Here is a 24,017-nt window from a genome sequence, read left to right on the forward strand (position 1 = left end):
GTGCCATACTCTGCCTGCCCTATGCTGCCTGTGTGTGCCATACTCTGCCTGCCCTATGCTGCCTGTGTGTGCCATACTCTGCTCTACCCTGCCTGTGTGTGCCATACTCTCCCAGCCATATGCTGCCTGTGTGCCATACTCTGCCCTACCCTGCCTGTGTGTGCCATACTCTCCCTGCCATATGCTGACTGTGTGTGCCATACTCTGCCCTATACTGCCTGTGTGTGCCTATGCCATACTCTCCCTGCCATGTTCTGCCTGTGTGTGCCATACTCTGCCTGCCCTGCCTGTGTGTGCCATACTCTGCCTGCCATATGCTGCCTGTGTGTGCCATACTCTGCCTGTCATATGCTGCCTGTGTGTGCCATACTCTGCCTGCCCTGCCTGTGTGTGCCCTACTCTGCCTGCCATATGCTGCCTGTGTGTGCCATACTCTGCCTGTCATATGCTGCCTGTGTGTGCCATACTCTGCCCTACCCTGCCTGTGTGTGCCATACTCTGCCCTACCCTGCCTGTGTGTGCCATACTCTGCCCTACCCTGCCTGTGTGTGCCATACTCTCCCTGCCATATGCTGCCTGTGTGTGCTATACTCTGCCCTACCCTGCCTGTGTGTGCCATACTCTCCCTGCCATATGCTGCCTGTGTGTGCCATACTCTGCCCTACCCTGCCTGTGTGTGCCATACTCTCCCTGCCATATGCTGCCTGTGTGTGCCATACTCTGCCCTACCCTGCCTGTGTGTGCCATACTCTCCCTGCCATATGCTGCCTGTGTGTGCCATACTCTGCCTGCCCTGCCTGTGTGTGCCATACTCTGCCTGCCATATGCTGCCTGTGTGTGGCATATACTCTCCCTGCCCTATGCTGCCTGTGTGTTCATTCCCTTTGGTATCACAGTATCCAGCGTAAATATCCATTTAGATTCCAATCGTAGAAGTTTGGTTACCAAATTCCCTTCACTTTTTTCATCTATTTTATCTATGCCAAACATATTAAATTTCATTTGTTTTCCTTTATGCACATAATCAAAGTGTTTATATAGCGGATTATCACTATCTTTATTTTTTAACCCTCTCAGATGTTCTCCTAATCTTGTTCTCAGCTGTCTTATAGTGCGTCCTATATAGAGGGAACCACATTCACATTGTAAACAATAAATTACGTATTGTGTTTGGCATGAGATATAAGGATCAATTTTATATTCTTTATCAGTATTTTTACTTGAAAAAGTAAAATTTTTTAATTTATTGATGTGTTTCTAATATAATGATATAATATGTGCTATATACAGGGCGACCTGAAAGCCCATGGCTATGTATGTCTTATAAATTTGATATGCTATTAGCTTGGTATGGGGTATTTTGGTAACCCTGTACACTGTGTTTTGTAATGATTAAGGGTATATTTGGGAAGTGACACAAGTAAACCACACCTCCTCTGATGAAGCGCCACATGGTGCGAAACGCGTTAGGAGATTAGGATGCACCTGGTCATTGTTTGGTATAGTATGCTTTTCATATAATTTGTTTTTGTTAATTTGAGCCAATAAATGTTGTTGTTTTTATTCCACTGAAAATCTTTGCTATTTATTCTTATACTGATTCAGGACTTATTCAGTGGGATATAACTAGTAGATTCCCTTTCTGAAACCTATTTACTATTTATTGTGTTCAATACCCTCCCTGCCCTATGCTGCCTGTTTGTGCCATACCCTACCTGCCCTATGCTGCCTATGTGCCATACTCTGCCTTCCCTATGCTGCCTATACACAGGCAGCATAGGCCAGGCAGTACTTACAATGTCTGAGGTGTGAACAGACGAACAATGTGGGTGATTACAGCCTGAGCAGGAGGTGTGAACAATGCAGGGGGTGAACAATGCATAGATTAAAAGGTGTGAGCAGTACAGGGGATTAGATGTTTGAACAGTACAGAGGGATTACAGCCTGAATCTGAGGTGAGAACCATGCAGGGGGGCAGTTAATCTCAGTACTGATACCATTTAAAGTGGGCCGCCAATTGGACAGCACTGCATTAGCATATTAAAAACAGAGGAGTCGGAGTCGTGAGTCGGAGTCGGGAGTATCAGAAACTGAGGAGTCGGAGTCGGAGAATTTATCTACCGACTCCACAGCCCTGCCTAAATCCACATCTATGTATCCCTCCACAATCAGTGACACTTAAATAGAGCCAATGCCAGCATAATGGGCCTAAATCCACATCTATGTATCCCTCCACAATCAGTGAGAACTTACATAGAGCCAATGCCCAAGTAATGGCCCTAAATCCACGTCTATGAATCCCTCCACAATTATAGACCCTGAAATAGAGCCAATGCCAGAGTAAGGACCCTAAATCCACATCTATGAATCCCTCCACAATTAGTGACCCTTAAATAGAGCCAAATGCCTGAGTAAGGGCTCTAAATCAACATCTATGAATTCCTCCACAATTAGTGACCCTTAAGTAGAGCCAAATGCCCGAGTAAGGGCCCTAAATCAACATCTATGAATCCCTCCACAATAGAGCCAATGCCTGTGTAAGGGCCCTAAATCCACTGTTATAGATCCCTCAAAATCAGTGACCCTTACATACAGCCAATGCCAGCGTAATGGCACTAAATCCAGATCTACGAACCCCTCCACAATTAGTGACCCTTAAACAGAGTCAATGCCTGCGTAAGAGCGATAAATCCACCTTTATAGATCCCTCTACGATTAAGAACCCTTAAAAAGAGCTGCTTTCCACAGAGACCTATGAATAGATGTTAGAGGCCTGGTTTTGTTTATTCTACACACTAACACTAAGGGGCCGATTCATTAAAACATGACTTCGAATCCCGAATGGTAAAAATTCGGATTGGATCCGATAATTTCTGAAGATCGCAAATATCACGAAAATGCTTATGAAAAAATCAGCGAAAATACGCTCAGAGCATTCGAATGCACGCTCCGAGTGTTCATGTCCTAATAAATCTCCCCTTAAGTCTAGTTAAAAAGCTCCTACAATGGGCAGGTGCTTTATAAAAAAATGCATAGATGGGAACATCAGTTTTTCACTTTTTACATGTATTCTTTTACAAATCTCCATCTGTATTTACACACATACCACACATATTTGCTTTTCAAGATTTAACTATCTATGGCTATTTACACACACATACACCCATACATACAAACTGTAGGGCAGGGGTGCTTGGATCAGCAGCATGGAATCCATTTAAACATTGTCACTATAAAATGTCATTCAACCTTCCATCTATAGGCCATGTTATCACAACTAAAATCTCTCTGCAAGTTTTCTTGCTATTTATGCTATTTGTCATGCAGTATTTCTTTTTGAAGTCTAGCAACTACAAATTGGCTTTTGAGGTGCCAGTTGTGAGTATTCTATATTACAAAGATCAATGAATTTTAATAGCTCGAAAAAAGAGCCGGTTTGCTTATTTCAGGCAGGCACTTACCAAAGTCCCATTTTCCAGCTCTAATAATAAAACTAAATTTGGTCCCCCTTACCCTCTAGTCTTTGGTGCAGCTCTGTCCATCAGTACACAACTACTGGAAGGTTCTATACAAGCTGAAAATCCTACTGAGGCTGTGCATATCATCTCAGTTAGAGTCAGAGTTTAACTAACTTTGAATTGACTTATATTAATTATATTAAGAGAGGCACAAGGCTGCAAATGTCAAGTTTCAAGTTTTATTGTCATATACAAATAACAATGTTCCTCCCAACTTTACATAGACAAAAAAATAAAATTCTGTCTGCCTCATGTCCTCTCTTTATAGCAGGTAGATTTAGACCCCAATGGCTGTTATCAGGCCCCCTATTCAACTAAATGTACCTGTTGACAACACTCTCTGCTTATGAAGGAACTGTTCCTGGGATAATTGTCATTCATTATCCAAGCACACCCTATGGGAAATGACATTGTTGTATTTTGAACCTTTCTGAAAAACAGGTCCGATACCTCTACAGAATTTTAAAAGTCTGTTCAGTGCACAAATATGCGAATATTTGTTTACAGACTATAGATGAAAACCTGCCATGCATTATCCTTACATGCAGAACAGAATAGGCATTCTTTCCCATAAGGTTGGTACATTTCTACAAATAATAATATAATCTTAGCTTTGCTTGTGTAGTTTACTTTAAAAAAAATGCAAGAAGCATACACAAAGGCTACAAATGCCTCCCACTAATGCAGCACCACTAGACACTGGATTACTAAATGTGATGGGGGATTTTTAAGTATGGTTTTGCTCTCAGTTCTTAAAACTCAGTATGTACACTATGGGAAATGTTTTTTTCGGGTTAATACCTTTAGTCATAAAACAAATGTGATGAAGCCAAAACAGAAGAGATGGGGAGGAGAGGAAAAGGAAAGCTAACAAGGAAAAACAAGAACTGATCTGCTCTATGTTCATCTATAATTCTGGTATAGGGTATATGATTCTTGTATGGGGAATAAAGTAAAGTGATATATAAAACACATTGGAACCCCCCAGAGAATATAAATGATCACCGTAGACCAGGGGTCGGGAACCTTTTGGCTGAGAGAGCCATAAACACTACATATTTTAAAATGTAATTCCGTGAGAGCCATACAATATGTTTGGCCTCGGATGCGGCAGGACAAGCTAGGGTGGGTCCCAAGGATGCCGGATGCGGATGCGATGCAGAGGAGGGCGTGGCCTGCGCTCAGCGGATAGAAGACGTGTTCTAAGGCTTAGAACACGTCTTCTATACTCCGTGCGCAGGCCACGCCCTCGTTATTTTCTTTTTATTAAAGATTTGGCAGCGAGCCAGATACAGCCATCAAAAGAGCCACATCTGGCTCCCCAGCCACAGGTTCCCTACCCCTGCTCTAACCCTTTATTATATGTGAGATTTGTGAGAGTGTTAAGGGCAGTTCACCTTTAAGCAGTATGTTATAGAATGTCCCATTCCAAACAAATTTGTAACTGGTCTTCATGGAGGTTTGGGGATACAAACAGCAGTAAATTCTAACATGGAAATAAGAAAACGCTTTGTAAGTAGGGATGCACCCAATTTTGGGATTCAGCCAGACCCCCAAATAATTTGTGAAGGGTTAAAGAGAATCACATGCACAGTGCAGAGAAAAAGTCCAGCTTCCCGAACAGCTTCCCAGTTTCTGACAAAAAGTCACTTGATTTTAAAAGGGTGGTTTAACTTTTAGTATGTTATCGAATGGCCAGTTCTAAGCAACTTTTCAATTGGTCTTCATTATTTATTTTTACAAGCTTTTGAATAATTTGCCTTTCAAGCAGGGGACACTGACAAAAAATGATAGCTTTGTGAGGCTACAGCTTTATTGTTATTGTTACTTTTTAGTACTTATTATTCTATTAAAGTTCTCTACTAAAATCAGTTTTTTATACAAATCACACCCTGGTTGCTAAGGTAATTTTGATATTAGCAACCAAATAGTTAGGATCCAAATTGGATACTAGATTTGGTGCATCCCTATTTGTAAGCCCATGTAATTTCATAGAAGTAATACATAAAGGAAACCATAGGTTGAATTCATAGTGTATGGGACATCCCATAACCCATGGGACCTTGGCAGATTCATGTTAAAGAAAATGCTTGTCAGTATTAAAATTCTGCTCTGATAGGTGGGAGCCTGGCTACCAACAATGTTATCCCATAGGATTCAGATGCACCCCTGATTATTCAGATCACATTCCGGCACCTCATATTTAGCAAATAACTAGAACTTCTTTAAATAACAGATATAAAGCCTGTTTTGCCATACGTTCCAAAAACTGTATTTAATAATAAATGGGGCATTCTGTTATTTTTCATAGGAGCCGGCGCATAAGGAAAAGTATTTCCAAGAACAAAATCTTTTACCTGACGAAGGGGCCTTAGAGCTCCGAAAGCTTGTAATGCATTTTTATTGTTAGCCAATATAATTATCATTTCTACAATACTCTATTAATACAATACTACAATATTTGTGTGTTTTTTTTATTATGAATTTATTAGAACAATCAGATTCCCAACTACAGAACGGGTTTTGTCAGTCTCTTCTCCGGCCTCTTCATTATCACAGGATTAACGTTGCTGGGAGAATATATCGTTTGGCTGGCCTTTCCCATGATATTGCCTTCCTTTTTTGAATGAGTAGAAGTAACTTACAGTATCTCCATCTTTTGGCAGATTAGATTCAGAAGCTGATTCTCTCATTATGTTGCAGCTTATTTTCTATCCAGCCATGTAATGTTTAGTTTTGGTTCCAATTCAACCACACAGGCATCTACTTTTTTAGGAAATTCAGTAAACTTCCTTCTCTCAAAGCAACCAATGAGATGTCTTCTCATTTTCTTGCTCTCGTACTTGCAGATGGGGGTTCCGCCGGACAGGAACTCAAATGCATTAGCAATAGCATAAACCCCACAGTCATAAGTGTTTTCTTGTTCATCAACATCCAGTATTTCCATAGTTCCTTCAGGATCATTCACTAGTTCACTATAGCATTCATTTATCTGTTTCTTCAGTAAGGTACTGTGGTGTTTAGTCACAGCACTGTCTGCAATCTCCACATGATCCATTTTAAAGCAGCTTGTCAACCAATGTCTCTCTACACTGTCATAATGTATCTGTACTGATGGTCCTTTAACTGCATGAAATCCAATTTGAGAAAGGAGGCAGCTTTGAAGCCCCTCTGCCTCAAACTGGATTTTCAGCAAGGACTGAGCTGCATCAATGATTCTGTCGTCCAGACATTCCCTGCCTCGCAGGGCCATTTTATGCTCTTGTGTCAGGTTCAGTTCAGGGATCCAGGCATCAGTCCCGTCAGGGAAGGGCTGGCCTGGAACTCCAATGTACTTGCAAGAATCATCAGAGAATTCATTCTCTTCATCTGCATAGAATCTTAAGCGTGATTTGTATTCATCCGTTATCTTTTCTCTCTTATTCTTTTCCTCGGCCTTGATAGTCTGTCTGCTGTACTTTCTTCCTTTCCTTGCCTCCTTTTTGTCCCTTCTCTCATGTGAGAAGGGTGTGATTTCATGCTCCTTATTCATCCAAGGAGTGAAATCTGGATCAGTTTTCCATTTGTCAGTTTTGTAAGTGGATGGCTCATTTGTGCAGGCATACAGGGGTCTGTATAAGCCCACAGAGTCCCATTCTGGTTGTTTCTGTATTTCTGCCTTGATAAGGCGTTTCTTAGCTTTCCTCTCTTTTCTGGCCATCGTTTTGCTATTTCCCTCCGTTAGGCAGATAGTGGAGGGTTTTTCTTCTAATTCCACCTTGATGGTCTGTTTCTTATTTTTCTTTCCTTTCTTTGTAACCTTTCTGGTCTTTTTCTGCGTTTTGCTTTGATGTTCCTCTATTTTGCAAAGAGGGGAATCAGGTTCAGGTTTCTGTTCCTCCTTTTTGCAAGTGGTGGAATCATCTTGATTTTCATTGCATGTCTCAAGTCTCTCTTCCTCTAGGCTGTTGGTTGAGAGATTCTGTTCCTTTTCATCTTTGCATTCAGATTCTGTTGTTTCTTCAGGTTCCAAATTTGAGAGATTCTTTTCATCTTCACATTTGGATTCTGTGGTTTCTACAGATTCCACAATTGCTACCTCTTTGGTGCTTTCCTCTATTAAGCAGAGGGTGGGAAGCTCACATATCTGTTCCTCATCTGCGCAGGCACTGAAGTCTGTGCTTCTTTCTTGCTCTGCTTTGTAGGGGACGGGGAGCTCGTTTCTCACTGTTATGCAGGTGCATAAGGCAGTGTTTAGTTCAACATTATCGGTGCAGGTTTGCGGTTCTTCTAATTTGTTTGTTTTCTTAAAAAAACAAAACTTTGAAAAACATCCAGAACGCTTTTTTGTCTTCGCTTTATCTTCTGCACTACATACATTTTTTGTTGAATTTTTGCTTATATTTTTTATAGAACACAGTTGAAAAAGTTTAAAAAGTCGTCTGATACAGCCAAAGCGCCTAACAGAGGCCATGGTATAACCACAGTCTAAAGTGGAAAAGATAAATTATAATTAGTAATTATGTTATAAAAGCAAGTTCTTACAAAGTCTACTAATTCTCATGATCACTAGTGTAATGTAACAATAACTATCATGCACTCATACACAGCTGTTGCACAATTAATCCCAAACAAAAATGACAGTAACTTGGGATTTCTGACCCTCTGCTCCTCTTAGACTGTGACCAAATCTAAATATAAAGAATTGTGATGTAAATTATCTATTTTGACCCGGTCATGTCCATTTTGACACAACTGCGCCTAATTTTAGCAGAAGTTTTGCGTAACAATTTGCCATTGGCAAAATTTGCTGCGAATCCATGCCTGCTGAAAAAATTAGCTCATTACTATATATAAGTTCTTTAGCGCAACTTTTCTAAAACCTTATGCTGCTAGTGTATACTGGTTTTATAGAAACAGACAGTCATGTCATGATAATGTCACATGACAAGGCATTTAGGTACTGGAATTAAAGATCAGAATTACAATTGGAATATCAGGTTCAGGTTAAAGCAAATTTTGTCGTTATAATATTTATAAGATTCTTTAAGATCTTTAACTTTTACATACAAATGCATTTATAATTTTTTGTACGTGTTTATGTACACACACACACACATACAGAAAAATCTCTTGTGTAATCAGGACTTAAGAATAATAAGTGAAATTACAGTACAGCCACCTTCTATAGACTCCATTTTAACCATATCATTCTAATATTTAAAAATGATTCCCTTTTTTTTCTCTAATAATAAAACAGTACCTTGTATTTAATCCCAACTAAGATATCATTAATCTATCTTGGAAGTAGAACAATCCTATTGGGCTGAGTTAATGTTGAAATTATTTATTAGTAGACTTAAGGTATGGAGATCCAAATTAGGGAAAGACTCCTTTTTCAGAAAACCCCCAAATCCTAAGCACTACAGATAACAGGTCCTATACCTGTACTAAATTGCATTCAATTCTATATTTAAGCATATTAGAACTTGTAGCTGGAACTTGTCAATCCCTGTGTATTTGTTGCAGAAGTGTCTAATTCTAATATGTGTTTATGCAGCTTTTAATGCAAATTGTAAGCCCTTATGTCATTACACATTTATTTATAGTAATTTCATGGTAGACTTTCTTTATTTATGTATAAATAACATACTTTCTAATAAGCAATAAAGAGAACGATCAGTTCTGAAACACAACTTTTCTAAAACTTTTGTTCATCTCTGCCAGTGTATACAGATTTGCAAACTGTAATTAATTAAAATAAACACATTTGGCCACAATTTGTACTCACCTCTGCCAGTCACTGAGTCTGAGTAAAGACTGATCACACTGTGCCTGTGATGTGTGTAACCCTTCTTGGGCATTGTGATGTCATAATGTCTGTATCATGTCACATGACCAAGCATTGTGGCACTAGAGATAAACATCATAACGAGTCATATAAATGTTACAGTATTAAAATCTAAAACTGAAATTTCAGTTTTGTCATCGTAGCAATTATAAGACTCTTTATGATGTTTAACTAAATTACATGCAATTGCATATATAATAGGCACATATATATATATAAATACCTCTAGTGTAACTAATACTCAAGTGAAATGTATTGAACAACTGAACAACTGCAATAGATACAAATATAAAATGTATATGGATTACTGTATTGAAGTATATTAAAACAAGACTGTACAACAATGGCAGGTTTGGGAAGCAACAAGTAATTTTAGCTGCAGCGACTAATTCTGATACTGTATGTGTTAATACAGACTTTAATTCACATTGAAAGTGCTTTTGTTATTATTCATTGTTTGAGGTTTATATATATTTTTATAATGTTTATACACATCTTTTAGAATAATCTTTGTTAACACAATTTAGGTTAGTTTACATAGGCTTGCTCATTTATATAGGAACAACATACTTTCTAATAAATTAAACATAAACATATTTGACCAACTTGTACTCACCTCTGCCAGTCACCAAGTCTGAGTATAGACTGATCACACTGCGCCTGGGATGTGTGTAACCCTTCTTGGGCATTGTGATGTCATAATGTCTGTATCACGTCACATGACCAAGCATACCTCTCTAGTGTATCCAGTACTCAAGCAAAATGTGTCAACAGTTGCCATGGATACAAATATAAACTGTATATGGACTTCAGCTCTTCAAATTTGTTATAAAATTTATATTTAAATATATTAATTAAAACAAGACAATGTAACAGAAAATCATGTTTGAGAACAGTCAAGTATTTTTAGCTGCAGTGACTGATTCTGATACATTAACACAGCCTTTAATTCAGAAGTACCCATACTTTGTTATTCTTTATTTATTGGGGTGTATAAATATCTTATAACTGTTACAGTGCCAAATAATAAAATGATGAAATCTGATTGATGCAGACTAAAAGCCATTAGTTAAAAACATAGTTTTGACTCAGATATTGCCAAGTGTGTGTTTATTTTACTGTGACCATATACACCTGTATGAACTGTATTGCCAGGCAGTGTAATTGTGTATACTTTCATACCACCCCCTCAGACCTAATCCAGCCAGCTGGATGTGCTTAAATCTGATTAGATACAAATGTGCAGCAATAGTTAAAAATCATAAATGTACATCTTTATTCATAAACAAATAAACATTAGATGTGCCCTAACCTAAAAACACAAAGCATGGGGTCATAGATTGGTGAGGGGCCCCTTGTTTTTACCCAAACTGATCATTTTTAAAATGATGTACATCCCACTATGGTTATGGGCTGCACTTGAATCCAGATGGTTAAATCAATATCAATTCAGACCTCTGATGTTTTACTCCATAATTGGCAAACAAATACATTTAAGAATACATTGGAGGTGAAATAGTTCCTTACAAAGGTTTAAACATATCTCAGTTATCATTAGTACATTATATGTATCTGTACCACATCATGTGCAATCTACATCCCAGCATACAGCTTCACACTCCAAGTGAGAACATTGAGGCCCATATAGTTTACATATAAAGGCGCAGGCGTGTTACATACTTAGCCAGAACCTTTTTTAACATATTTAGATGTGAGCACATTTACCTGTCTGGACTAAAGGTGGCCATACACGCACCGATATTATCGTACGAAACCTCGTTTCGTACGATAATCGGTGCGTGTATGGCATGTCGGCGAGTCGACCGATATTGCAGGAAGCTGCCGATATCGGACGACTCGCCGATCGGACAAGTTTGAAAATTTTGATCGGGCGCCATAGAAGGCGCCTGACCAAAATTCTCCCTTCAGAGCTGAATCGGCAGAAGGAGGTAGAAATCCTATTGTTTCTACCTCCTTACCTGCCGATTCAGCCCTGAATGGTGTGTGGCGGATCTTACGATGTTTCGTGCGACCGATGGTCGTACGAAACATCGTCGGATCGCCACGTGTATGGCCACCTTAAGGCTGAAGGGGTGATATGAGACTACATATGGAGTTCATATATGCTTGCCAGCTACAGCTGCTCAATTTAGAGAGGTGTAGTTCAACATTAATTGTAAGTTGTATAACTGTGTGTATATACTTAAAGATGTATATTAAAGGTTACTTGAGTTTTAGAGCAAGTAGACAAACATTTTTACATGGGGCTAATCTGACAAGCCAATGCTGTAATGTAAAAACGCTTCATCTTTTGATCAAGTTAATATAAAATTAATATTAGGGCGCTGCTTTATGAATCCAGAGATACAACAGAATTTTGACTCCCTGTACCTTTTCTACCTTTGCTGCTTACCTAGTTACCTGTCATTCAGTTGTTTATACTGTATGTCACTGTGGTCTAGAAGCAACTCTTATGGGTAAACTGCAAAGAATAAATTGCTAACAAAACCTGGGAACAAGGAATATGCTTTGATCATTTTGTGGACTTCTAGTCCTGAACATGCTTTAACACTTGATTAACTGTATGTTCAGATCAACAACATGAGGATCATTTACAAAGACCCAGATAAAAGTGCAATAGCACTAAGGGCATAAGAGCCATAAGGTGGTAAGTACAGGGATCTATTGCAGCCTGGGTCTGCCACCATAACTTGGGTTTCTAAATGATGTTCAAGTTAGGGAGACGGGCTCTGTGTAATAAGAAGGGTTCATTGGGACCGGGATTCACTGGGATTTTTCTTAGTTTTCGGGTGGGCCAATCTGACCCTGAGCCAAAACCAAAGATCATATTGTTCCATTCATTTACAAGACATCTGTAAAAACTGAAAAAATAAAAATGTATGTGTTATGAGTCATTTCTTTATTCGAATTTTCAAGAATGTTTTACTGATAAATCTTGAAAATTTGAGTTTGGCAAAGCTGAATTGTAAATTAGAGACTGCAATCTTGAACTAGAAAGGGAAGTTTGAGAACAAACTTCATGTTGGGTTGAAAAACGTGAAGTCACTGAATTAAATCTGATCTGCTGTTGATGCCGCCCACATTTTCTAACCTTGGACCACAGTTATACAGTAAAAACCACTGTGCAAAGTTTGGGGACCTTGGTTTTAATAGTGACGGAATGGCAGCAATTTAAATGTCAAAGATTGACATCTGATTGGCAGTTGGTGGCTCCACCCACTTTTACTATTTTTGAACTGCAGTCCCCTAGTGACCAACTATGCAAAGTTTGGGAACTCAGGCATAAACACTTCAGCATTTTACACTTTACAATGGAAAGTAAATAGGTGAAATGTAATTGGCTGTTGTGGCTCCACCCACTTTTCTAACCCTGAATACGTAGTCAACCAGTGACTGACTGTGCATAGTTTGGGAACCCTGACATAAATAGTGTGAGAAAGGCAGCATTTTAAATTTAAACCAAAAGAATTCAATAGGTAAAGTCTGTATATGTCTCTAGATTTTGTATCATGAAGAGCATTTGCAGTGTTCCCTTATGCTGTATGGTTGGCTAGTCTTTTATTTTAGAAACCTCAAAACCTGCAATACCTTTACTAAACTACAGTTTTACCTTGATAATTATTTTTTTTTATAGTTTTTGAATTATTTGCCATTCTCTTCTAAATCTTTCCAGCTTTTACATAGGGGATTTACCCCAGCAGCTAAAACTATTACTCTGTGAGGCTACATTCATTGTTATTGTTACTTTGTATTACTTATCTTTCTATTTAGGTCCTCCTCTATTCATATTCCCAACTCTTGTTCAAACTGCCTGCTAGGGTAAATTGCAGCATAGTAACCAGATAGCTGCTAAGATACCAAACTGGAGAGCTGGGAACAAAACCCCAAATTGCTGAAAAACCATAAAAAATGAAGGTCAATTGCAAATTGTCTTAGAATATAAATGTCGTTTTTATACTAAAAGTTAATTTATAGGTGAACTACCCCTTTAAAGGAGAAGGAAATTTAAAAACCAAGTAAGGTCTCTGTAAATACAGCCATAAGCACTCACAGAAACGCTGCACTGACTTCTCTGTCAAAAGAAACAGGATTTGTTGCCTCTTTGTTTACTTGTGCCAGAGACACGCAGCACTCTCCTCTCTCCTGCTCCCCCCTCCCTCAAGAATGCTAAGAACTCCCTCCCCCCCTAGGAATGTGGATCTGAGCCAATCAGCAGGAAGCTGACTCATAGGGGCACATTTACTTACCCACGAACGGGCCGAATGCGTCCGATTGCGTTTTTTTCGTAATGATCGGTATTTGGTGATTTTTCGGAAAATTATCGTGAATTTTCGTTGCCATTCCGAATGTTGCGCAAAATCTGGCGATTTTTTCGTAGCGTTAAAACTTGCGCGAAAAGTCGTGCCTTTTTCGTAGCCATTCCGAAAGTTGCGCAAAATGTTGCGATTTTTTCGTAGCATTCGGATTCATTCAAGCTTCAGTATGGTGACTTTTCTTGGGCCAGGTTGGAGCTGCAGGGTGCCATTGAGTCCTATGGGAGGCTTCCAAAATCATGCTAAGTCTGAAAGTTTCGCCCGCCACTTACGAGCGCTCAATACGAAAAAGTCGCAAAAAGATACGAGCGAATCGTAATGGCTATGAAAAACGTGCGTTTTTTCGCGAAAATCGTATTGGTAACGATAAAGTCACGTCAATTTCCGAAAAGTCGTAAAGGCGCCGAAAAAATCGCAAAAAATACGAAAAAGTTGCAAAATGTTCGTTTTCCAATCGAAAATTTTCCAATTCGGATTCGAATTCGTGTCTTAGTAAATCAGCCCCATAGTCTAACCAACTGAGCATGTTCATGGGTCTTGGTCTTGGTGCAGGAGTGAGGCATTATGGGAACTTTCTTTACACAGCTTAGTGTTTTTTTTCCTATGAGGCTTCTGATCCTCTGAACAGGAGAAATATGGGGAGTCTTAAGGGCATTATTGAGAGAACTGAAGGTATGCCTGCAGCTTGAGATTAACTCTTTACTAGCCTTTCCTTCTCCTTAAAATAAAGAAAGTGATCAGTATGTGTAAAAGAATGAATAATAAGGAGCATGGGAGCATTCTCTACCTAAAAGTATCATTTTATTGAAAGGGTACCGCACACACAGGGGCTTGATGCATGACCGGTGCTCTTCCTCAGGCATGGGAGGATTTTTTTGTCCCTGAGGAAGAACAACGGTCGTGCTCGAAACATTGGAATTTTTTCAATAAATACATTTTTCTTATGCATCAAGCCCCTGTGTGTGCGGTACCCTTTCTATATATTTTCCCAGTTAACCTGCACCCAGGGCATTTGGACTTGTTACGGTGTGCTCCTCTCTGTTCTCTCTCTCTATATATAACATATATTCAAGGGTAAAGCATGCTGGGAGCTGTAGTCTAGCACCATTAGGACTGTTTTCTTAAAGCAATATTTCTGAATAAAACCCAGCCCCCAGCTCTCTACAGCCAGCGGCTGCAATAAAATGCTACAATGAGAATCCCACCTGACCTGTATAAATCTGCCTCCATGCACTTTTCATCTGTATTTGATGGAAGCACTAAGCACAGTTTCCCCAGCCCTGAACAAGTCTGTCTTTTCTCCCCATGTCTGATTCCAGTGTCATATAATGGAGCCAAAATGCCAGAATAATTTCTGTATGTACGGTAGCAGAGAGATGCCTGACACAGTGTTCGGAATCGGCATTCTCAACAATAGGAAGAGCTGAACTGCAGCTCCTTCATTGCTGCAAAAATTTGGCCCGGCAAAAAGTCACAGTCTCGTCAAATAAGTGGAAAAAAGCTATGAAGCATCAAACATGCTGTTCTTCTTACAATGTACATTTTAATTAGTATGCAGTAGGTTTGTATGTAAATACTAACATTGGGCGAATCTGTCCTGTTTCGCTTTGCCTATAAATTTGCGAAAATGCTAAAAAATTTCGTGAAATGCCGAAAAAAATTGTGAAATGTGGCTACTTGTGTGTGTGTGTGACTTTCTTAACACATGCAATATTTTTTTGCATGACCGCAACTTTCCTCACTTGGCAAATATTAGCTACATTATATTACACTGTAACTAGACTTGGGGATAAAGGACAGACTTGTTTAATGTTGGGAAGGCTGCGCTTAATGCTACAAATACAGCAACAAAGAACATGGAGCCAAATTTACACAGATTAGCTGGGATTCTCATTGGAGCACTATTGTCCATTAATACAGCTGTGGGCACTAGAGAGCTGAGCTTGAATTGTTATTGAACACATTTACTTTAAGAATACAACCCAACATGCTCTAACCCAGGGGTCGGGAACCTTTTTGGCTGAGAGAGCCATAAACACCACATATTTTAAAATGTAATTCCGTGAGAGCCATACAATATGTTTGGCCTCGGGTGCGGCAGGGCAAGCTAGGGTGGGTCCCAAGGATGCCGGATGCGGATGCGATGCAGAGGAGGGCGTGGCCTGCGCTCAGCGGATAGAAGATGTGTTCTAAGGCTTAGAACACGTCTTCTATACTCCGTGCGCAGGCCACGCCCTCGTTATTTTTTTTTTTATTAAAGATTTGGCAGCGAGCCAGATACAGCCATCAAAAGAGCCACATCTGGCTCCCGAGCCACAGGTTCCCTACCCCTGCCGTAGACCCTTGTTTGCAGAAAAGTGCACAGGCATGGGGTACTAATCCATAAGTGCCATGCCACCATGATTTCCCTATGCCCAACTATCTTCAGTGCGTTTCAGATAGAGAGGATGCAGAGAGGATGTTACATCCATTGGCAGCCAAAGTAAATATCACTTTAAGCACTTTTTCCACAGCACTAGCTCGGCTACAGCTGCTCAAGCAGCATAGTAGTGGTGGCAGTGGAGTTAGAATACGGATATAGATTACTTGGGGCATATTTATGAAAGGGCAGTTTTGCAACAGTTTGTCTGTAAATATATATTTTACAATGCACATTGTAAAACTGGTCTCATATAAAATTTATATGGGTAAGAGGAACTGCAGAGATGCTGGTCATGAAATAAACTGCCTGCATATATTTGATGTGTGGGGGAAGCCGGTGCAGATATGGGGAGAACATGCAGATCATGTCCTGGTGCTGCAAGGCTTAATTATAATAGGGTGTTCGTAACAACTCCCTGGTGCCTAAGAACCTCTTTGCTGTGAATGATCCCTGTACATGTGATGTTACTCAAGGGGTTAAATGAAATCCAGCACAATTACAAGCACAATGTATATAAATTGTACTCAATATATAAGTGCTGCATTTTGTAATTGCTCTGCAGTATTCTGCTTCAACATGCGCTGCCTGCATTTATCCATGGGATGCTGAGTAGGCACTGCTGGCCCCCGGGTATCTGCGGAAGGCATTTTCTGTGGTGCATTGCACTAATGCTTCGGCACATATTCATAGGCACTATGGATCAGATTGCAGCCCATCAGCTAGTAACACTTAAGCACAGCAGCTCTACAAATTCAGCTTCTTTTGGGTTGTAGTTTCACCTTTGAGCCTAATGAATTAATTAGTATCTCCTAGTTTAGACTGCATCCTTCTTTCACTCAGCTAATATGGGCATGAATATTCTTTACTACTCACCCACATGCCCCCCCTGTCCCATGTAGAGAGATTCTGAATGTATGGCTGAAACTCTTGAGCAAATGAAGTTTAAGAATTGCAAAGGCATGGAAATGTTTGCCCAAACTTCAATGGATGTTAAAAAGTACTCCTTTACATTGGAGCAACATACATTCTTATAGAATGTAAGCTCTTTAGGGCAGGGACCTTGTTCCGACTGTATATTGAAACTCCTAGCACTTATGGATTTAATTTCACTGTTTAATATATAATAACTGCACCCCTGCCAGCAGAGTATCAGGCTGTGTGGCATCAAACAAGAAAATACTGTTGGCATAGAAATGCCTGTATTTACTTACTGTCTCTTCCCAGCCTGCTGCTTCTCCTCCATTGCCTATTGAGTTCCCACAGCTGTCTGACCTCTCAGACTATCTGTTCTGCTTCCCCAGCCCACCCTTCTGAGTAATAGAGAGGAACAGGAAGCTCTTAGCACACAGCTGTCCTGCTAACACAATCAACATCTCATGTTGAGTTTCCGCACACTCCATTACTCACACACTATACACTCAGGCACCTCAATCTGCTCTCTCATTGCTAGACTGTAAGCCCCTATGAGCAAGTAGGTATGGGATCCATAATTGGGAAAACCATTCTATAGAAAACCTCAAATTACAGGAAGGCCATCTCCCATAAACTGCATTTTAATAATTCACATTTTTAACAAATTATTTATTTTTTTCTCTGTAATAATAAATCAGTACCTTGTTCTTGTCAACTAAAATATAATTAATTCTGATTGGAGACAAAACAATCATGTTTAATTAATGTTTATATGATTATTTAGTAGACTTAAGGTATGACGATCCAAATTACAGAAATCTACGTTATCCTGAAAACCCTAGGGGGCCCATTTACTTACTCACGAACCGGCCGAATGCGTCTGATTGCGTTTTTTTCGTAATGATCGGTATTTGGCTATTTTTTAGGAAAATTATTGCGCCTTTTTCGTAGCCATTCCGAAAGTTGTGCAAAATGTTGCGATTTTTTCGTAGCGTTCGGATTCATTCAAGCTTCAGTATGGTGACTTTTCTTGGCCCAGGTTGGAGCTACAGAGTGCCATAGAGTCCTATGGGAGACTTTCCTTGGGCCAGGTTGGAGCTGCAGAGTGCCATAGAGTCCTATGGGAGACTTTCCTTGGGCCAGGTTGGAGCTGCAGGGTGCCATTGAGCCCTATGGGAGACTTTCCTTGGGCCAGGTTGGAGCTGCAGAGTGCCATAGAGTCCTATGGGAGACTTTCCTTGGGCCAGGTTGGAGCTGCAGGGTGCCATTGAGCCCTATGGGAGGCTTCCAAAATCATGCTAAGTCTGAAAGTTTCGGCCGCCGCTTACGAGCGCTCAATACGAAAAAGTCGCGACAAGATACGAGCGAATCGTAATGGCTACGAAAAACTCGTGTTTTTTCGCGAAAATCGTATTGGTAACGAAAAAGTTGCGACAATTTCCGAAAAGTTGTAAAGGCGCCGAAAAAATACGAAAAAGATGCAAAATGTTCGTTTTCCAAATCGGAATTTTTCCAATTCGGATTCGAATTCGTGTCTTAGTAAATCAGCCCCCAGGTCTCTAGTATTCTGGATATGGGATAGGTCCCATAAGTGTACGCTGGACAAGCTATTGCATGCATAAATTGGTATGATAGTATAAACTGTACTGCTAATTACAATAGAACCCCGATTTTATAATTCCCAGGCATTCATTCCGGGGCGATATAAAATCTATAAAAAAAAAAAAAAAAAAAAAAAGATGCCACCTGTAGAGGACATAAAAAACCAGCATCAATGCCGGGTACGTAAAATAAGGGTTCTACTACATAATCAGATATAACTAAATCAGTCAGGACCCTACAATGTCTCCTAGTTATTCCTTTGGCCCTAGCCTATAAGCTATAATTTTAGTAATGAAATTGCCTGTTATCTATCACAGACACATCGGCGTCAGCAATGGGAAAATGCATTACTTAAATATGTATATCACTGAATTAAGCCGTTCCAGTTATGTATATATTTATTTTTTTTATCTATATAGCACATTTCAAATGTCCCATTTTATAGAAAGGCTAGTCCTGTAGAGTAGACTCATAATGGCATTTGTTATGCGGTATAAGAACTAAACCCACTTTATGCTACACAGCTTATCTGCTATCTGTGCCTTTTTGCCCTATTCAGCTTAAATGGCTGCCCCTATGGCTTTACAGCAGCTCCTTAACATTAACTATAGCAGTGGTTCTGAACCAAGTGCGGGCATGGGACCTGTTATCCAGAATGCTCTGGACCTGGGGTCTTCTGGATAAGGGGTCTTTCTGTAATTTGGATCTCCATACTTTAAGTCTCCTAAAAACATTTAAATTAAATAAACCCAATAGGATTGTTTTGCATCCAATAAGGCTTAATTCTATCTTAGGCAAATGCCACACAAGGCGTACGGCGGATATTTTCGGCAAGCGTAAAAATGCATACTGAAAATTCCATCCTACGCCTCCTACATGTGCCTGCACCGGAATGAATGAGATACGCTTGGGTGCAGGCACATGTAGCCGATATACGCATAAAACCCGAGACTTTGCATTATCTCGCATTTTCATTGCTATATTGGCTACATATGCCTGAAAATTCCTCCCTACGCCTCCTACATGTGCCTGCACCGGAATGAATACACTCGAGATACACTCGGGTGCAGGCACATGTAGCCGATATACGCATGAAAACGCAAGACTTTGCATTATTTCACGTTTTCATACGTATATCGCTACATGTGCCTGCACCCAAGCGTATCTCATTCATTCCGGTGCAGGCACATGTAGGAGGCGTAGGGTGGAATTTTCAGCAAGCGCTTTTCTGCTTGCCGAAAATATCCGCCCTACGCCTCGTGTGGCATTAGCCTTAGTTGGGATCAAGTACAAGGTACGGTCTTATTATGATTATTTGATTAAAATGGAGTCTATGGGAGATGGCCAGCGATTTTTACCAGTGCCGGGTAACAGTACATTATATTTAAATACATAAAAAAACATTTATTTTTTGTTTCTAATAGTCCTTCCAATTTGCTAAGTAGAGCAGATGGGCTACCCACATCCCCTGTGATTAACCATCAGCGTGTCATGCGCATTCCAATCAGGTGTCTGAGCCCTAAAAGCATCATTAAACAAGAAACCCAAACTATAGATAGCTCTGGCGTAGTGGAATGAAAGGAGGAGTCGTGGCACAGAACAAGTTCATGCATATAAGAGGAGTTTTCTATTTATAAGCCAGAATCCATTTAGAACTTTAATAGATGTCAGGAAAGATGACAGAACAGCAGATGAGGACAGCAGGAAGGAAACAACCCTTTCTGAAATTGATGATTTGGGATCGGGCACTTATGACTCCCAAATACCAGATTCATTCTTAATGAATAACAGTAGAAAGTTTGTATGCAGCCATTTTGACGTATAATTGGGCTTATACTGTACTTACAGTTCTAAATTATATTTTACTAAGGATACCAATTGCTTTGCCGGTGGACCTTGTTGGACAAGATCATGGGGCACTAGAGATGGGTAATTAGAAAGGAGCCATGATTGTTTTTCAGTTCCTGCTGTTCTGATCATTTTGGCTGCTCAAATTGTATTTGTCCTTGTAACCTAAGGCTAGCTGCATATGGGGTGGAAAATTCCCTTATCTCAGCATGTATTTTTAAAAAGTAGATCATCCGCCCAGTGTGACCCTAGCCTACGGGGAGTTGGACTGATATTGTGTGGGATCGGCCTGTGTACAGCCCAATTAAAAAGTACACAAGAAATACACAGCTATTTCCTTCCAAAGACATTTTTACGCAGAACATAACTACCAAAATAATTTTGGGTACTTGGGAGTCAGCACAAATGTACCAACTCTGACTCCTAGTGCATTTACATTGTAATGAAAAATACAGTATGTTACAATGTCCTATATCACAGATAACAGTCACAATAAAGTAATTCTCTTCTGTAAGAGTAAATCCCAGTGCGTAGTTGTATCACTAGTGTGAAGTCCAGCTGAGCTATTATAACCTTATTGTTTTCATTTTTTGTCTTTTGTTTAAACTTTAGGTTTAAGGAATGTTTGTAGTTTCTTTATTAAATAAAATAAAAAGACCCAAACCTAAACAGTATCCTCATTCATGCTGGCAGTTCCCAAAAGCAGAAAAAGTCTTCATATAAAACTGCTGAGCTTTGGTAGTGATGAAATGCCTTGTACAGGTATAGGACCTGTTAGCCAGAATGCTCGGGACCAAGGTTTTTCGGATAAGGGGTCTTTCGGTAATTTGGATCTCCATACCTTAAGTCTACTAAAAAAATTATAAAACATTAATGAAACCCAATAGGATTGTTTTGCATCTAATAAGGATTAATTATATCTAAGTTGGGATCAAGTACAAGGTACTGTTTTAGTCTGAATTATTTGATTAAAATGGAGTCTATGGGAGACAGGCTTTCCGTAATTGGGAGCATTCTCGATAAAGGGTTTCCGGATAACAGATCCCATACCTGTATGTTGTGTTATTTCAATCAACATGGAAAATATACTAGTATATTAAAAACCAAGGACTCTGCAGCCCTGATTTGATTAGGTTTTTACTAAATGGGTAGACTATTAATATTACAGGTATGAGATCCCTTATCCAGAAAGTTCCTAATTACAGAAAGACCATCTCCATAGACTCCATTATTAGCAAATAATTTATGTTTTTAAAAATGATTTCCTTTTTCTCTGTTATAATAAAACTGTAGCGTGTACTTGATCCCAACTAAGATATAATGAATCCTTACTGAAAGCAAAACAACCCTGTTGGTTTTAATTAATATTTAAATGATTTTTTTGTAGACTTAAGGTATGGAGATATAAATTACAGAAAGATCCCTTATCCGGAAAACCCCAGGTCCCAAGCATTCTGGATTATAGGTCCCATACCTGTAGAGGGTAATAAACTCTAACATGATAATGACTATATCTATCAATAGTTCAGAAACATAGTTATTCGGATATATAACCAGAAGAAAGCCTCATTTTGGGATGTTTACCACTTTTTCCTATACGTTTATACAAATGATATGCTTTGGAAGAGTTTTTAAAGGTAACTCATATATTAAGTAACTTTAAAACTATTGTGCTGTAATTAATTCACGTTTCTACAATCACTTATCCCACAGTAGCACAGGAAAGATTCATTAAATGGAAAAGGGAAGTGCTTGTTTAAATAAACATTCTCTAAATATTATCTGATATTAACCCTTTATATGGCGGTGGTTTCCACTAGAATGGGCGTGTCAATTGCCTGGCACAGGTTTACAGACAAACGTAAAGTGTCTGAAATTACCAAGAGTTAAAAGCTGTCACAATAAAGCAAACAAAGAAATGGATCTTGCTGAGATATTTTTCATGGCTTTAGATTTTAATGTCTTAAAAAATTTGGCAGTCACTTTACTAGAAGGAGCGCCAAGATTTTCATTTTTTTCAAGCTGCAGTATATGTTGATCACGTAATTTAGGATATAGTGTGTTGCTGCTTCCTGGAAAGACCTGTGAATTATTCAGCAAGTATAACATACAGTGGCATCTAAAGTTGCTGACAACAAATGTACTAGTTTTGCACTAGAGCTGGCTTCCAATGTTCGACAGGGCTCATTAACGCAAGGCCTGCCCGCTCAGCTGTCAGCTGAAAATGGTTCCATTGACGGTTCAGGTGACAGCTCTGCAGGTAGGCCTTGTAAATGGCTATTCACCATGGGAAGAAAATGCAGGCCATGCAAATGTACTTGTTGCTGGTTCTATTTGGGATAAAAGTACTTACACTGAACACTGGCAAATCTCCAGATGCCACATAAGCCTTTCACACTAAACAAACCCACAACGACCAATGAGCAGCTTGCTGTTACTGGGTAAATTCAGTTAGAATAATGAGAGGTAACAGTTAATTGACTGGCTTCCCTTACAGTACTAAGGCAAACTTTACATACCCCACTATCATATCATGCGTTGCTTTACTGTTACTTCTTGTGACATAGCAAAACAAACCTAAAACAGCATATGAAACCTTTCCAGGCTGTCATAATATTGTAAATTTCCTAACTTGTAGTCCTGAACCACCCAGCAATAAGATATTTTGCAATCCTATTATATTAAGCCAGTCTCAAACAAGAGAAAAACTGCCACTTTTATTTAGGTTTTATAACCACTTTTCCTACAAAAGAAAATATGTGAGGGGCTGTTTTTAAATCTCCGGTATCCTGTACATGTAAAATGTGTTAAACATATAAGGAATGCTGCAGTGTAACTATTATTTATCATAAAAATTTGTCCTTGTGTTGCCTGTCACTTTGGTGGGTCTGCTGATGACCCTTCTGCAGCTGTCCAATTTGTCCCACTAAGTCTAACAACCAGCAATGGTTTGAGTGACAGGCTAAAAGATGACTAGAAGAGGTTGGGAAATAAAAAACATGTTAAAAAAAACACAGGGGCTAGTGTAATAAATGCAAATTGTCTAGTAACCCACAGGGACCAACCAGCAGGGAGCATTTACTGGTCAGCTTTTTAAAAACACATCTGATTGGTTTCTGGCTGAAAGGGTCACTAATGCAGTCTTTACTCTGACCTGATTTTTAATGTTAAAATGTCTTTTGAGGCCACCATTGAATGAGAAGCATAAGGGTTTCACCTTTTTTAGAAAAAGGCATCAGTCTTCCAATCTTGATCATCTTTCTTCCACTATGTAATACTGGCATACAGTACCATTCATCAAGTACCATTATCATCATCTGGGCCCATAATATACTGGCCATCTGGTACTACTACATATTTAGCAATTTTGCAGGCTGCTCTGAAACTGACAGTCAGCTTTAAAACCAGATTAACAATGTATAATTATTATTAATGAGACACATATTGGGCACTACTCAAAAATATACTCATCACAGCCCTTATGATCCTGCTGCACAATATGCAATAATTATTGCTGCCCAATGCACCTCCATTACTATTATCCTGTCCCT

General features: G+C 39.4%; 1 protein-coding gene across 2 annotated transcripts in view; it reads right to left on the bottom strand.

Moving 5' to 3' along the window:
• Positions 1 to 24,017, bottom strand: part of limk1 (LIM domain kinase 1) — a 59,240-nt gene that overhangs the window by 24,707 nt on the left and 10,516 nt on the right. Inside the window, exon 1 of one of the 2 annotated variants that reach the window (XM_012957333.3) lies at positions 17,316 to 17,416. Within the exon in view, the coding sequence (XP_012812787.1) occupies positions 17,316 to 17,347 (32 nt within the window). The 5' untranslated portion in view covers positions 17,348 to 17,416. 2 annotated transcript variants of the gene reach the window in all.

The sequence above is a fragment of the Xenopus tropicalis genome, chromosome 2, assembly GCF_000004195.4.
Source record: "Xenopus tropicalis strain Nigerian chromosome 2, UCB_Xtro_10.0, whole genome shotgun sequence".
In the NCBI taxonomy this organism is placed as follows: Eukaryota; Metazoa; Chordata; class Amphibia; order Anura; family Pipidae; genus Xenopus; species Xenopus tropicalis.